Genomic DNA, 16,584 nt, shown 5'->3' with positions numbered 1-16,584 from the left:
ACAAGTTCCCAACCTTGGTTCTGGAGAAACCCCCTGTCCTGCACATTTTAGTGGTTTTCCAGCTCTAACACACTCACTTCAGGTCAGGAAGGAATGTTGGTTAGTTGTATCAGTTGAATCAGGTGTGTTGGGAGCAGGGAAGACACAGGGGGTACTCCAGGACCAGGTTTAGGAACATGTGTATTAACTCCTTCATCTTCAGTAATGGCTTTATGCAGCACCTATCCTGGGAACACTGGGCACAAGGTGGGAGACCACATCTCATGTTGGAACGCCAGTCCATCGCAGGGCAACATGCACACACACACACACACACACACACACACACTTGCACCTAAGAGTATGTTTTTGGACAGTCTGAGGAGACTGTAGAACCTGGTGGAATCACCTAAACACCATGCAGATGATAACCTGAGCTGCCCTTCATTTGAACCAATAATATAGAAATCGAGCTTGACATGAAAGAGTAACATCATCTACTGTATACACTCAAGGCTGTATCAGTGACATCCATAATTTCAGAGCAACTGAGTGTGAGATCTGTATCCTGTATGAAGCTCTGAGCAGTTCTTTAAAAACAAGATATAAAGATTTCAATCAGATCCAGCAGGGGTCACCAGTAGACCTAGTGAACCATTTTAAACATCTCATCATGCATATTTGCAGAATGAATATGACTTCATTACTGGACATGATGTATGCCCCTCATAAAGCAGTGACAAAGACAACAAACCCAAGCATCAGACATGAAGAGAAAAAAATATGCATCCATGTGCACTTTTCAGAGAACAACAACAATAGTTCGAGTCAGCGCACTGAAAAGAAGTATGTGTTGGTATGGATGTTTGGGGCCAAGCATGGGGAACGTGTTTGAGGCACACAGTGTGTTATTCCAGCTGGGCTGTGCAATATTTGATGTTTTACATTTCAGTACACATATGCTACTCATGAAACAACAACTTGGTTTAATCTTTATATAATAGTTCTGCATTTTATTATATAAATTTTTTCAAATAATAGACAGCATCAAGCACAGAGCATGTGTCATAAAATCTTAAAATATTCAAATATATTCAAGTGCTTGTATAATCAGTATACAGGTGTGGCTACTAGCAAAGGCAATTCTGTATAATTCATGTAAAATCATACTGATATCACCAGGATAGGATGTCTCTGAAACTTTGGTTTGTTTTACATTCCAGTGTTATGAACGGAAAAGCTAAGTTCTCTTGAAGGCATTAAGCTTCTTTTTGATGTAATGGCCAACGAGGATCTGTGGCCTTTGTTGGTAGCTGTGCAGGACTTCATGAGAACTGGTCAGCTGGTCTCCTTTCTGCCGGTCCAAGAGCGTCACACACACCACAGCCGCTGGGAAAGAAGTCGAAATGAGATTTTACACCTATGCAATGTTGTATCTTTGAAATAAGAAATATGGTGTATGTGTGCATGTATATTAGATTCTTAATGCTGCTGGGCTACTGTCACACCCTTTACTTCATGAACATAATCCAACTATTTAAATATTAGGCTCATTATTCAAATATTCTGGCTATTTTTTATTGGTGCACCAGAGCATTTTTATTCCTGAATTTCCAGTCACAGAACCCTAAGGCCCAGGTCTATTATATATAGGCCTGAGTTATTAAGGTTTGGATTAAACCCATTCAATTCAAGTGAACAACCAAACAGGCTAAATAAATCCAGGAACTCAATAATGATCATCATAATGTTAGCATAATAATGTTAAAGGTAAAGCTCCTTATTGTTTAAACAGCTGCAAACAGCCAAAACCTCAGAACGTCGTCACAAAGTTCTTATGGATCCTGATTTGAAGAGGTTTATTTTCATTTCTTTACACTTATGTTCATACTTGATTGTTTTCTCTTTTCCCACTTTTTCTTTTTTAAGATCTCTATAATCTAACTATCTAAATGATTCGTACAAATTTAAATAAACATTCAGCCACAGCAAGAACTATTCTTGTTAGCTTCATATTGAACTGCAAAATAAGCCACATATGAGCGTTTTCAGACATTCCCATCAGAGTGAACCGTTAATGGGTTTTGAAGTAATAGTTCTACCTCGTATATTACTGAGTTTGCACATGGCAGCAAAAACAGAAGACTCCATCTCAATATTGCGGACTCCTGCTGCGTACGCCTCGGACAGGTAGTTTTGTTTTTCCTCTTCAGTGTATGAACAGAAAGCCCCGTCCAAACGGGCTTGACCTGCATCAGCACCAGCAATGCAGTGAGTGAGACAGACAGAAAACAGCTGTTAAAACTGGCATAATGGGTGTAAAAAATCGTATATATTGCTCACTCCTGCATGTGCAGGACACACAACAATACCTTCATAGAAGTCCAGAGTGCACATGGTGTTCCCAATGACAGTCTCAAACTCTGCCAGGTCTTTGCTGCACTGTAGCAGCTCCTCTGCCAGCTCGACGTCCAGCTCCGTGCTCCTCACCAGTGTCTTACCCAGGACCACCTGCTCGAAGCGCGGCAGGAACATGGCGTCCACCGACTGTTTGGTGACTACAACTGTGCCTGGCTGCAGACCTGAAAACACACCAAGAAGGTCAGAGTCCAGTGTATTCATTATCACTCATCCTAGTTATAAAGCCCTGCTGCTTCCTTTAACAAGTACATACATAAGTAATAATATTACTGTTAATGCATAAATCTAATATTATTAGAGTATTCTACATGCAACATAAAACAGATGCTGGTCACAATCAATCTGCTGTGTCTGTTCCTGCTTTATTAAGAGAAGCAGTGTGTTATAAAAGTGTACCTATTCCACCAGAGGTCCCAATGCGCACCACAGTGACATCAGTGCAGCGGGCATGATAGAGGAGTTTGATAAGCTCGTGTAACATTATTGAGATTGAGGGAATGCCCATGCCATGCTAAAACACAGAGACATTAAAGTCTACAATGCAGAACAACTCAGACTGAATTGATATTAAAACAAAACAACAACAAAAAAAAAACACACACAGTATAGTGTTAAAGCAACTCTGCACGCATCAGATCTCTGAATCTTTCTCCTTTGACATTTGATGACTTACACTAACAGACAGCACAGGTCCTACTTTGTACATGGCATAGCGATCCGTCCCCTCACAGATGTTTGGGTACTCTCCTTTTGGATCTGCTAGGCCCAGCTCTTTAGCAATGTACTCGATGAAAGACTTCATCCTCCATGGACTTCCTCCGACACATACAAACTACAAGAAAAGAAAATACAGTTTGGCTATGATGCAAGAAACCAAGTAATCTCGATTAAAAAAAAAAAAACAAAAAAAAAAAACAGGAAGATTAAACTTTGGGCACACCCTGGACAATTAAGCAATATTATAGCATAGTACAATACAATCTGATCATTTATTAACTTACTTTAACATCCCCAAACTGTTTTGGCAAGTCATGAGTGGCTGTATCCAGGTTGAGATGGTACAGTATGTCTTCTTTCATGGACTCCAGATGAGGGTTGTTAACACATATGGACCTATTAGTGAATAAATAAATGGAAACCCACTACATAAACAGGCAGTGTAACTGTACCTTAAAGGAAAACGCCACCCTGAAGCACATGAAATGGGTTTATATTGAAATATTTGTGATGTTCTTAGCGATTCTGGTGCTATTTTGTTGGTTGTTGTTGCATTTTCATTAATCCTATGAAAAGTCAGGTGTTTTGTCCCATGCTGACATGGCAGAGGGACACTGCTGACACTGTTACAATGGCCTTTAATCAGAGAACAAAAAAAAAATCAGCAATTCCAAACAAAGGATAATGGTCAGGTTTCCTAATTTTTTCTAATTCCTTTCCCATTCCTAACAAGGGTTTATTTTCTCAGTCACTATTTTCCAGTGATGTTCGATGTCATATGTATGAGAAATAGAAGTAGTGGAGACAGCAAATGCTGGACTCAAAGTTCAGCAAAGTGCAACTGTAAGAAGCAGTCGTGCTGAGTTATGGCAGAGACTTGGCTTGGCTGGTTAGCGATTTACTAGATGACGAGTGCAATGGTGTAGACAGCGGGATTAGCATGAAAGTTGTAACCTAATCTGTTGGAGCAGAGTGTACAGATGAGGAAGTGAGAGAGATGGACAGACTAAAGGACTGAAGTGCTGCTGCATTGCTCTTTTTAACAAGCAGAGATGAAGCAAGGGCTAAATCCCACTGGCCCGACTATCAGCAGGTAGTCATACAGCATTGTGGATAATGTAGGAAACTGTTAGCTGTAGTGAAAACAGACCAACATGCTCTGCGATGAAAAAAATAAATCACTGACGCCACTAAAGATCACATTAGAATTCACAGTTACAGATCACGCATCAATAAAAATCACAATTACAAAAATCACGCAAGTCATTCAAGGTGGATTTTTGCTTTAAGTTTTAATAGGTCTGAATATTTAAACACACACTAACACAAATACACACCAAAATAAACAAAACACTGTTTATATAAGCCAGCTGTCTAGAGCAAACAGGTTTGGGGTGCACTTGTGATCAGCGCTTGGAAACAGCTGAACAAAGAACTGAACAAAAACAGGAGCGTTACTGTGATTAGCACTGACCTCAGCTAAATAATTCTCTTTACTAAAGGAAAAGGATTTATCTACAGGATTGTCTATTTAATCTTCATAGTCTGATTACTACTTCAAATAGGCCATTTTCCCAGATTTTTTTCTGTTTTTTTTGTTTGTTTGTTTGTTTTGTTTTGGTTGGTTGTTTTGGTTGTTGTTTTTTTGTTTGTTTTGTTTGATTTTTTTGCTTGTTTGTTTTTTTGTTTGGTTTATTTGTTTGGTTGGTGTGTTTTTGTTTGGTTGGTTTTTTGTTTGTTTGTTTGTTTAAACCTATATCTTTATTACAGGCCACAAAATCCGGTCTGATTTGAGTAGCTACACATTTCTAACGGATGATTTTGACTTGAACAGAACAGAAGATTGAAGGAGTTTTGTTTTCTTTCTGGCTGAAAGTGAAGAACAGATCAGTGCTTGACATGACTGCCTACCTGTCACACTGGTCTCCGTTTCTCTCATCGCCGAAACCCGGAGGCATTTTCTTCCTGTCCTCTACAGAGCCAGACACAGGGACAGCAGGACAGCAGGAGAGCACAAGATGTCAACACACACAGTCGACCCTGAGGTCATGAGCAAAGAAATGACCTCTGTCTCACACCCTCTATTTCTCTCCTCTCTCTCTCTCCCTCTCTCTCTAATCAATGGCATGATCTTTCTCGAATAGGTGAATACATGGATAGAATTAAAGCACTTTACCTTTGTCAGACTGACGGCTGGAATGCTGTTTCAGGCAGGATGTGATTCCCTGAAATGATGCTCTTATTCTCTAAGGTTGTGTATGTCCTGCTTCAGACAGCTCATGAAAAGGATACGGGACGGGCTTCCCGATATTACAGCTAATAGATTATGGCTGAATCCGAAACGACTCCTCAGTGTACATGTAGTGCGCTAGATAGGGTGCAGGAAGACGCTGTTTTATACGCTATACAGTAGCCGTGTATAGGGAATAGGGTGATGATTTAGCTCGAGCCCATAACATCCGGCTGTAACACTGGAGTACGTGACAGCGCTTCACCCTTCAGTAAGGAAGTGCTGAGCTCTGGGCACTTAGCGCCACACGAACTGCACCGGCTAACTAGTGACATTACAGCCACACACATGAACTTATTACATTAACAAATTAACATGGAAAACTTGATAGAAGATCTCATAAGCCTTACAGTTGGACAAAGAGTCGCATTTGGTACAAATAAAGTGCTAAGAAAAGACTGCTAGCCTTGTCTCTTATGCTAACATTAACAACTTATCACAAATACTAATAAATTCACAAAACTTCATAAAACCCAAACAATAAAAGTAAAATAGAGTTATTTAAAATTACATTTTTGAGACATTAGTTACTCATTTTACTATTTACAACCAATTTACAGAAACGTGGTGGCTATGACAAAGCTAACATTAGCAGAAAATCTGTTATGCTGCAACAGTAGTTTTTTGTTTTTGTAATGAAACATGAACTAAATGCTACAACAGATGCTGAAGAAAAAAATTCAAATCTCTCACACTGTAATCAGCAACTAAAATTTAAATATTATCCAGATATACACCATATGGCCAAAGATTTGTAGACAACACATATCCCTGCTGAAAAAAATCTGTAGAAACCATCACAGAAATTCTAATGCTTTCCACTACAAATACCATTACAAACCATCAGCTAACCATTAAAACCATTACTGGTCTCTAATGGTATCCATTAGACATAACATGCCACCAATAGAAGGCAACAAATGACCAGTAGAGACCCACAGGGACCATTCCAGTTTCCATTAAAACCAATACAACTCCCATTATAACCATTAAAACCATTACAAATTCTATGAGGGTTTCTATTGTTGTTTTCAGCAGGGCTAACCATCACACTTATATGTGCTTTTTGAACATCCCATTCCAGATTTAGTGCCCTTATGCTGTTATAATAACCTTCACTCTTCTGGGAAGGCTTTCCACTAGACTTTGGAGTGTGGCTGTGTGGATTTGTGCTCATTCAGCCACAAGAGAAGAAACTTGAGTTCTTCCACTCCAACCTTGGCAAACCATGTTTTAATGGACCTCACTTTGTGCACAGGGGCATTGTCATGCTGAAACGAGTTTGAGCCACTTAATTCCAGCGAAGGGAAATATTAATACTACAGCATACAAAGACTTTCTAGACAATTGTGTGCTTACAATTTTGTGACGACAGTCTGGGGAAGAACCACATATGGGAGTGATGGTCAGGTGTCCACAAACTTTTGGCCATATACTGTATGAACCAAATAAAGAATTTCCTAGATTTTTTGGTTAGAAGGGTTTAGGAAGGAAACTGTGCACCTTTATAACATTCACATTAGCTAGACCAAAAAAGAAGCAACACAGGTTATAACTATGATAGCCAATTGCTTACCAATGATGTCATTTACAAAACATCGTTGTAGGTGCAGACTTTCAATCTGACCACAGTTGCACACCTCACTAACGAATTCAATATGGAAAGTGCTGAGTTTCATTATCTAGAATAAGGTTCTTGCACGGAATACGCCTTCATTTACCCACACACAGTACAATCATGAGATGAAAACCAAAATGTCATCTATATTTTTCTCCCTAACAGGTCAAAGTGGAATAATTTCACAACTAAAAACTTTCTTGCATAAGACTTGTATTTGTTTTTCAAGACTATAACACAGTTGGTTTATACTAAGTTTCACCAAAACACACAAAAACAGTTACAAAATACAATATGTACAAATATTCCTTTTAGATACATTTCAAACAAAAAATAAAATGAGTGCATGCATTGACTTTGGTAACTGAAAGGTACCATGTTCAAAATGACACAGCTCAGAATGCTTGCACAGAACTCAAACCCCTTTATTCCCCTTATTTACAGTTAGGCACACTGACATACAAGCAGCAAGGTCTGTTTTGGCAAATAAATATGTGCAGGAAGTTTAGTCTAATCTGGAATAGTGGAATCATGTAAACTTTGCATACTGTAGACCCCAGGCACACAGTCTCCTCAGGGACAAAGTGCAGCACAACTCTATACTACATTCCAAAATTCAAACCTCTGTTAGTATTCCACTTCGAATGAAAAAAAAAAAAAAGTCACAAAAGGTCATTGTAGTGTTCGTTAGTAAGTAAGTATTACAGACCACACACTTTACACTGAAATTGGAAACTGCTGGATATGGTCTAAATGCCAAAATTAAGTAATGTCAAAGGTCCAAATGGAAACTTATCCAAAAGCCTTGTCAAGGCTCTGAGGTTGAACCATTTCCACAAAGATAATGACATACATTACTGTAAAGTTTTTTTCCGAGTAGAAATTCTCATTGCTTCTTAGCTTTTCATTATTACATGTTAAAGATGGAACAATCTGTTGAAACTCCAACATCGAGATGAATCATTATTCAGGCAACCTAGAGAAAAGACATACAAACATCAGCTTATTTTGTGTCTCAGTTTCGCAACAACCTAGTGCTAATTCTCGACAGAAGACAGAGGTGAATAAATATCAATTGCACATGAAAAAAAACTTTCATCCCTGTATACCAGGGAGTCAAACTTTTTGCAGCCATGAACCCCTTTATCTGTAGAATACATTTTATGAATGTAATCCAACTATTCAATATATACAATAATAATCTGGCTACTTGGAGCCAAACAGCTTTCTATTCCTGAATTTTACACTGACAGACCCCATGAGGTCTAAGCTTACAATATTTATAGTGTTTTTAATTCTATTCTATCTGATTTTCTCATAATCAGTTATCACTTCTCTTTCCATTTTTATGCTCATGACACCCAACTTCATCTGTCAGTTAAGCCAAACTTGCTGAAGAAGTTCCACAGTCCAGGACTGTTTGGCTGACATTAAGACCTGGATGTTGTGCAACTTCTTTATAGCCAAACAAGGACAAAACTGAAGTCATTTTCATCAGCCAAAACAATTCCCAAACTTCCCACACTCTTACCTTAGATGTCTCATATCTTATGCTAGACCTGCCTCTACAAACCTAGGAGCAAGTCTGGATTTAGGTCTGAGTTTTACACAGCATTTGAAGAAGCTGGTTCAGTCTTGCTTTCTCCAGTTCAGAAAAATCTCAAGCTGGATCAAGTGAAAAAATCTTTTTTTTTTTTTTTTGAAAATTATTCATGTTTTTATTTCCCAGAGGCTCAATTTTTGTAAAGCTCTTTTCTCAAACAGCCAAGCCGCGAAGCTGCTGAAGCCAACGAAGTACACAGCTCATATTACACCAATCTTGAGAACTGATTTAAAAATTTGTTTAATAACTTACAAGGTGTTACATGCCACACCTCTCAACACATCTAGTCTAGGTCTGCTGGCTGTTCCATAGTCCCATCTGATGACTAAAGGTGAATGCAGCTTTGTAGTCAGGGCCTCAATTCTCTGGAACAGTCTCCCTCTCCGTATTAAATCTACTGCTTCACTATCCGCTGTGAAATCTAATCTGAAAATTTAGCTTTATAGAAAGGCGTTCCCCACCAGTTTGGACTCGCTTATTGGAATGAACTTGCCCTAGATATCCGAATAGCTAAGTCACTGGCAGTCTTCAAACAATGATTAAAGACCTACGTCTTCATGGAGTACTTAAATTAGCACTTTATTTTAAAAAAATTAATTAACTGATTAATTCTTGTGCTGCCTGTGTGTTTGTCTTACTATATTACCTCCCCAACAGAGTTTTTTAGCCTGATAATACTCTTAGTCCATGACCTAGTGAACCAGTATCAGGATGTATTTTTTGATTTTTTAGAGACTTCAAAGTCACTCTGGATAAGGACGTCTGCCAAATGCCGTAAATGTAAATGTAAATGTCACCTCAGCTTTGATTCTTAGCACTCTCTGCTGTCCCGTTTTAGACTGACTGTCTTAATTGTGGCTTTCTTTCTTATGTTTATTTTATGTTCTTTTCTATTTTCTTATTCTATATTACATTTTTCCTGCTTAATTTGTATATCTAACACATTAATTTATTTTATTTAACATTTTATTTAGACAGTCGTTTAATTTTGTGTTTGTGCTTATTTTCTACAGGGAGCCTCAAAAGTCTCCATACAAAAGTCTCCATACAACTCTTTTGAGCAAATTTTTCATACTTAGTTTATATTATATATATATATTTTTTCAGATAGCCTTTAAGAATGCCTTTGACAAAAGAAAAATGTATTGAAATCATTCTCATGGGTGGATCGGGAAGCTGTCGCAAGGTTGCGATGGACTTTAACAGGAAACATGGCAAGCACATCACACACAACACTGTTGCCAAACTTATTAACTAATTCAAAAAAAGACCATTTTTTTTCAACTGAAATGTTGCGGACCAACCGGGAAGTGGACATCTACAAACATCCACTGAAGAAGGTACAAGTGACATGGTGCTGGCATACATAGCCCCTATGTATAGAGACTTTTGGGATACCCTGTATTATATTTTATGTTTTATTTTATTAGTGTCACAGACACACAAATAATGGCATTAATTTTACCTTCACAGACACACAAATAACGGCAAAGTTGTGCCATTTGTGAGTGAGCATATGTGGTGCATTGCATTAATGATACTGTGTGTCCTTGTAATTGTGATATTTGTGAGTTCCATCAGTAGATTTTCATCCATTCTTTCATCCATTCTTTCATTCATTCATTCATTCATTCATTCACTACCCTTCAGGAAGCACTTTATCCTCATCCGGGTCATGGCAGATCAAGAGCCTATCCTGGGAACACCAGGCATAAGGCGGGAATACAGCCTGGATGGGAGACCAGCCCACCATACACATATACATTCACACCTAGGGGCAATTTAGAATTACCAATACACCTACCAGCAGGTTTTTTGGGAAGTTGGAAGAAACTGGAGAACCCAGAGGGGGGACGTGAAACTCCATATAGACAGTTACCCAAGCTCAGGAGACCCCAGAGCTGTGAGGGAGCAACGCTAACTGCTGCTTTCAAGCACATGTTTGCATTCATATAAATGTACTTACATGTCCCCTTTAGCACAGTTGTTGCCAAACAACTTGTATGTGTCTGGTTCCCTCTGTGAATAGGTAAAATGACAAATAGACAATGAAATTTAAAGTCACTCCTACAGTCCATATAGAAACAACCCTAGAATTTTACTGAAATCTGTGTAAAGAGCAACCTACCCCCTTGTTCAGAACTATTGGGTGATCTGGTAGAAAGTCAGGTTTTTTCTTTGCCATTGGTGAATTTGCCAACTTGATCAAGAAGTCTCTGCTGTATGATATTCTCTCTATCAAGAACAAAAGAGCCCAGCTTTATTCTCAAAGATCATTTAACCAAAACAATTCAATCAAATTATTCAGCTACCTGTGCATTGGACACGCTCTAATATTATTAATCAAGTCCTCTTCGCAATGCCATGTTATCACACTGGCACTATGCTGAACTTTATTCAGTGTTACACTACAAACCAAGCCGGGATCATTCGCCAGTCACAATCTGATTTACTTTTGTTATACTGCAGGTTTCCCTCATACCTTATATTCCATTATACCACAGCACTGTTGAATTCTTGAATATGATTGGTCAGAAGGTGTTCATTAAATTTCTATAACAGCAGCTCTTATAATAGTGTCAGCTGTAATTCAAATCACAGGTTTCTATTAATGTCTCGGGGGTTAGTGCGTTTATAGTAAGTTTTCCGCCTTGTGAAAGTATTCAGGACAGAGGACTTTCCGGCTTTCCAGTTTCTTGGTAAGATGCCAAGCTGTTGCTTTTGTCTTATTGACTTCAGTAGAGAGGGAAAAAGAAAGGCTGGTGAGGGGTGACTGTTTATAGCCGCTATAACACAGTAGGTCTTGCAGGACATTCCAGAACATTAAAAGTAAGTATAAAAAGATAGAAAGTACAAGTCGTTCGATAAATTAAAAATTGCTGTGGTATAAGGGGGATAGAACACTTTGATGCATGCTTTTATAGGAAAATAATCCACTTTCAGATAGATTATCCCCCCAAAAAACAGCACAGTCAACAATGACTGAATACCTGAAAACTGACTCCTACCTGGTTTGGCAGGTGCTTGACTTTGGCTGTGCAGCTTGAGAATTTCATAAAAATGCTCCACTCTTATCATGTTTAGCTGAAACAAGAACATCAGGTTCTGTTTTGTTACTAAAGGGTTACCAGGTATACTGGATATGAATGAGAAGAAAGTGACACGCTGTAACCGGCCAACTTTATGAGAATGTTTACAGTATGTGATACAAAAACACAGCCTTACTGGTCTTTCTGTTGGCTTCTCCACAGGCTCAGCCACTACATCTGCCTGCACCACTACACACATAAACAGCACACGACTTAGAATAAAGGCATACAATATTGTTCACTGCAACAGAACTGCTCAGGTTAGGCAGCTAATACACCTTGATACATGTCAGAAAATGTACTTTTCCAGCATGTACTTAAAAAGCATTAGCTTGATCCAGAGAGAATTGACTGTTACCTTGATTACTATTTAGTCTGCGCAGTGGCCTTGCTGGCGCCAGATTTCGCATCCTCCTTGTGGAGACCTCCATCATTCTGATGAAATAACATCACAGTCATGCTTAAGATTCATAAGCTTCCTTACTCATGACTAAATAAACCACTTTGCGTGTGGTCATTAATCAATATTATTAATCTAATTTGTCAAGTCAGACTGAACCACTATGGTATTTATTTATGTAAGGAAGAAAACACGCCTGCTTTTAGGAAAATAATCAACGACGGTGTGGTGTGGTGTGATGCGGCCTGACAGCGCATCCTGAAGTGTTTTATTCCTCTTATACCTTAGCAGGTTGCCAATGACATCATGCTCTTTGTCTGTTTGTAGTTATGTTTTATGTCATGGAACGTTTTTCTTCATGGGAAAAACCTCAGGACTGAGGCTTTGTGTTTTCTTAGCAACATGACAAGCTGCATTTTTTTATTATTAACTTGGTATTATTAAGGATTGAAAAAGGTGAGGCTGGTGAGAAATCCTAAGTGATAACTGGAACTTAATTTGCAAATGTTCCACAACATTAAATGTAAGTATAAACAGATTCAATTATATAAATATATATGTATGTAAAAAAAAATAGCTAGCATTCCAAATTACTTTTGTATTAGAAGAATAAAACACTTGGGATATAAAGCATACACAGGTCCAGCAAAATGTAATCGGGTGCATGTTTGCATACCCTTACCCTGAAATGAAGAAACCTACCAGGAACATTCTGTAAAAGTTCCTTCATTATCACAAGTAATAAAAATAGCCACGAGTGTATGGTAATGGTCACAGCAAACCGCTTGAGAGTTTGAGACGGTTTTAATGTTTCAAGTCTTACACACGACTTTTAAATGTAAACCTGTGTTGATAATGTAAGTCACTAGACACCTTAACAAGTTACATCCAAGTTATTAAACATTTTTGAGCTTGCTAATAAAGATAACTTCTGACTTAGACTCTCTTGCTATAACAGTTTTTAAGTAGAAAACACAATTAAACGAACATGGAATTCTGTTCCGGAATTCTTTCACCTAGAAACAGCATTGCCAGGATAACTGTTTTAAACCAAATTGGGCTAGTTTCGGAACAAGGTTACAGATAGACAAGCAAGTCCATGGGTGGCATTTTCGGGGCTAGTTCAAAGATCTGTGGCGGCTGCTCAGATCTTGTTTTAAAGCAAATGACTGGAATTAAATCTAATCCATTTCCATGGCAAACAAAGGGAAATGTAAGTGAAAACAATGTACACTATATGGCCAAAAGTTTGTGGACACCGGACCATCTCACCCATATGTGGTTCTTCTCCAAACTGTTGCCACAAAGTAGGAAGCACACAATTGTATAGAATGTCTTTCTACACCGTAGCATTATAGTTTCCCTTCACCGGAACTAAAAGGCCCAAACCTGTTCCAGCATGACGATGGCAATGTCTACATGCACATCAATATTCCAATATTATTATATTGTATATAATAATAATAATAATAATAATAATAATACAATATATTATATTGTAAACGATTCAGATTAAGACAGTATTCTGATTCCCCAAATTCTGATTCCCACCCACAGAATATGCCTGTTTTAATCAGAAATTTATAAACACCTTATTCAGAAAATCCACTGAAAGGAGATATATGCACATGCTCAGTCCACAAGGAATTCTGGGTGCTAACACATGCTTAGCTTAACAGATGCTTACCCGACCCTTTCCATTTTGAGGCGGTGTTGTTGGGCATTTTTGATGGTGAGAGTTAGCGTGCTATAGTCCTAATTAAATTAGTGTGAAAGGTAATGATAAACCTAATAACTGAATATACTCTATAACCAACAGCAGCATCTTGAATCTCCCGGGAAATAATAGCGGGAAAGGAAAAGTGCATGTGTAGATTGGCTTACTTACAACAACCACGTATACAGGAATATTGAAACAACCACGTATACAGGAATATTCTGATGCCTGTACGCATATAAACATCGTATTCGCAAAATGGCTGCAACCCGAATATAGACCTTAAACACAATTTGATGTGCATGTTAACGTAGCCAATGCCCTTGTGCACAATGGGAAGTCCATAAAGACCTGGTTTGCAAAGGAGCAGAAGAACTCAACCCCACTGAACACGTTTGGGATGAACTGGAACACTGGCTGCACCCCAGGCCTCCTCAACCAGCATCAGTGACCTCACTAATGCTCTTGCAGGTGAATGAGCACAAATCCCTACAACCACGCTCCAAAATCTAGTGGAAAGCCTTCCCAGAAGAGTGGAGATTATTATAACAGCAAAGGGGGGAATAAATCTTGAAATTTGATGTTCAACAAGCACATATGAGTGTGAAGGTCAGGTGTCCACATACTTTTGGCCATATAGTGGTGAATCTACAATGTAGAGATCCATTGCTGTTTTGGTTCTGAGGTTTGGAGAGGGAAAAAGGGTATTGTGCAGTGGATAATGGCTGTACCAGGCGATGATAAAAGGCGTATTGTAGATACTGCAAAACAGAAATGCATGCGCACCAAAGTGACCATGTTTTCCATGCAAAGACAGAAAAAAAAAGAAAAATGCATCCTCCACTTTTTCCAATGCCTGAACATGTTGGGCTCATGTCTTTTTGTGCAATTTTTGAAATGAACATTTTAAGACCTGATAATCCTGCCCAGAAACCAAGCTGGGGTGCAAACCTTTGCTATACTGAAGGCTAGATAAACATTGCACAAATCTGCTATCAACAATTGTTTAAAGATACAATAATACATTAAGTGATATACGATAAAGATACAGTAATTCATTAACGCAATAATATATTAAGCGATATAAAATTTAATACCCATCACCACAAATATGAGAAATATTTTAACTACTGCTTCTGACTGGCATCCCTGCTGAGAAAAACAATAGAAACCATTACAGAAATTCTACTGGTTTCCACTACAAATACATTACAAACCATCAGCTAACCATTAAAGCCATTACTGATCCTTAATGGTATCCATTAGACATAACATGCCACCAATAGAAGGCAACGAATGACCAGTAGAGACCCACAGGGACTATTACAGTTTCCATTAAAACCAATACAAGTCCCATTATAACCATTAAAACCATTACAAATTCTATGAGGGTTTCTACTGTGGTTTTTTCAGTATTTAAATAAATACCACCTGTCCCACTCATGAGAGAATAGAGTTTGGTTAGCTTTAAGTGAACTAGTTTAGTTTTGTTGTTTTGGTGATTCACAGGAGAAGCGAGTTAAATGGCTTTAGCTCCTACATGTTAGCTAACGTTCACCTCTGCCCCAGGATTACATTTAAATGCTAGAGCATCGCTGACTGATAAGAGCTCCTCACAACTGCCATTTCAAACATAAACACATATATTTACACTATTTTCATACTATTTAACTTATGGAAAGATTCAAAATCCCTCGTGGACGTGGGTCAAAGAGCCTAAAACACAGCACATAAATGATTTAGTGGCCAAATAAGACAAAAACAAGTTAGCAGCCCATGCCGTGTTCATGGCTGATGGAGCAACCTGCTAGCATTGAACATTTAGCGTTAAAACAAAGTTTTTAAAAAATAACTACATGAAACCTTACCATGCTATCAACCAACACAGACTGTGACTAGTGTAAAAAGTTCTAATAGTTAAACTGTCATTGCTGTCTTACGTGATGTATTTCTCCAACGCCAGAAACGGTGCTCTCTCTAAGGTCTCTCCTACTACATACTCTCGTACTACGTAGTATCTACAGATAGTAGCTATGATACAGAGGCACGCAGCATTTCTGACACCCTATTTAGTACGGTAGTGTGCCATTCCGGACTCAGCATCTGGGATAAGCCGAAACAGCTCCCTGATTCATATTATGGTGCCCTAGGAAGGGTGTTCCGGCTATCATTTCAGCACACTATATAGGGAGAAGGGTGCTATTTAGGATATAGCCCCGAAAAAATAACAAATCACGAGCTCGGAGCACATCAATCCCCGAAGAGATAATCCATGTGGCTGCTTCGTAATAATTATCACCTTTTTTTTTAATATAAGTTTTATTTTAGGTGTAAAAGCACTGTTAGGTGCTGTTGGTATTTAAACAGGCAAGTGTTCGTTATAAACACATATAAAATAATCTCTGTTTCAATGCTACTGCTTATACTTTCACACATAGTGCAGACATAGTCGTTAATATTTGGTTTTCCATTTGATTTTAGGACACTCTGACGAATAAAGATTTTTAAATACACACACACACACACACACACACACACACACACATATATATATATATATATATATATATATATATATATATATACATATATATATATATATATATATATATATATATATATATATATATATATATATATATAGCCACAGTATTTGTTCCCAAATGATTCCCTATTCCCTACACAAGTGTATTATCATAATAGGGCTTGGGAATGTGACGTCATGACCCAGTCTCTTTGGTGAATGATCC

The 16,584-nt window shown here is 38.1% G+C and overlaps 2 protein-coding genes across 3 annotated transcripts; both read right to left on the bottom strand.

The window, feature by feature from the left end:
- Nucleotides 1–964: 964 nt before the first annotated feature.
- Nucleotides 965–5,447, bottom strand: upp1 (uridine phosphorylase 1). Its single transcript, XM_026939597.3, has 8 exons — nt 5,294–5,447; nt 5,029–5,089; nt 3,402–3,513; nt 3,074–3,232; nt 2,797–2,911; nt 2,352–2,561; nt 2,082–2,228; nt 965–1,368 (listed from the first exon to the last, which is right to left on the bottom strand). Exons 2-8 carry the CDS (start codon nt 5,073–5,075, stop codon nt 1,220–1,222), a joined length of 939 nt encoding a protein of 312 aa, XP_026795398.1. The 5' UTR covers nt 5,076–5,089; nt 5,294–5,447; the 3' UTR covers nt 965–1,219.
- Nucleotides 5,448–5,808: 361 nt separating this feature from the next.
- On the bottom strand, nt 5,809–16,310 carry gra (granulito). 2 transcript variants are annotated; one of them, XM_026939672.3, is made up of 7 exons: nt 15,703–16,310; nt 12,076–12,152; nt 11,854–11,906; nt 11,637–11,712; nt 10,757–10,863; nt 10,595–10,647; nt 5,809–8,001 (listed from the first exon to the last, which is right to left on the bottom strand). In XM_026939672.3, exons 2-7 carry the CDS (start codon nt 12,149–12,151, stop codon nt 7,989–7,991), a joined length of 378 nt encoding a protein of 125 aa, XP_026795473.1. In that variant the 5' UTR covers nt 12,152; nt 15,703–16,310; the 3' UTR covers nt 5,809–7,988. The 2 variants fall into 2 exon arrangements, with proteins under 2 accessions (XP_026795473.1, XP_026795471.1); XM_026939670.3 differs by having other exon boundaries at nt 15,775–16,305.
- Nucleotides 16,311–16,584: the final 274 nt, after the last annotated feature.

Source organism: Pangasianodon hypophthalmus, chromosome 1 (genome assembly GCF_027358585.1).
Source record: "Pangasianodon hypophthalmus isolate fPanHyp1 chromosome 1, fPanHyp1.pri, whole genome shotgun sequence".
Classification (NCBI taxonomy): domain Eukaryota; kingdom Metazoa; phylum Chordata; class Actinopteri; order Siluriformes; family Pangasiidae; genus Pangasianodon; species Pangasianodon hypophthalmus.
This window is presented reverse-complemented; position numbering and strand designations above follow the sequence as displayed.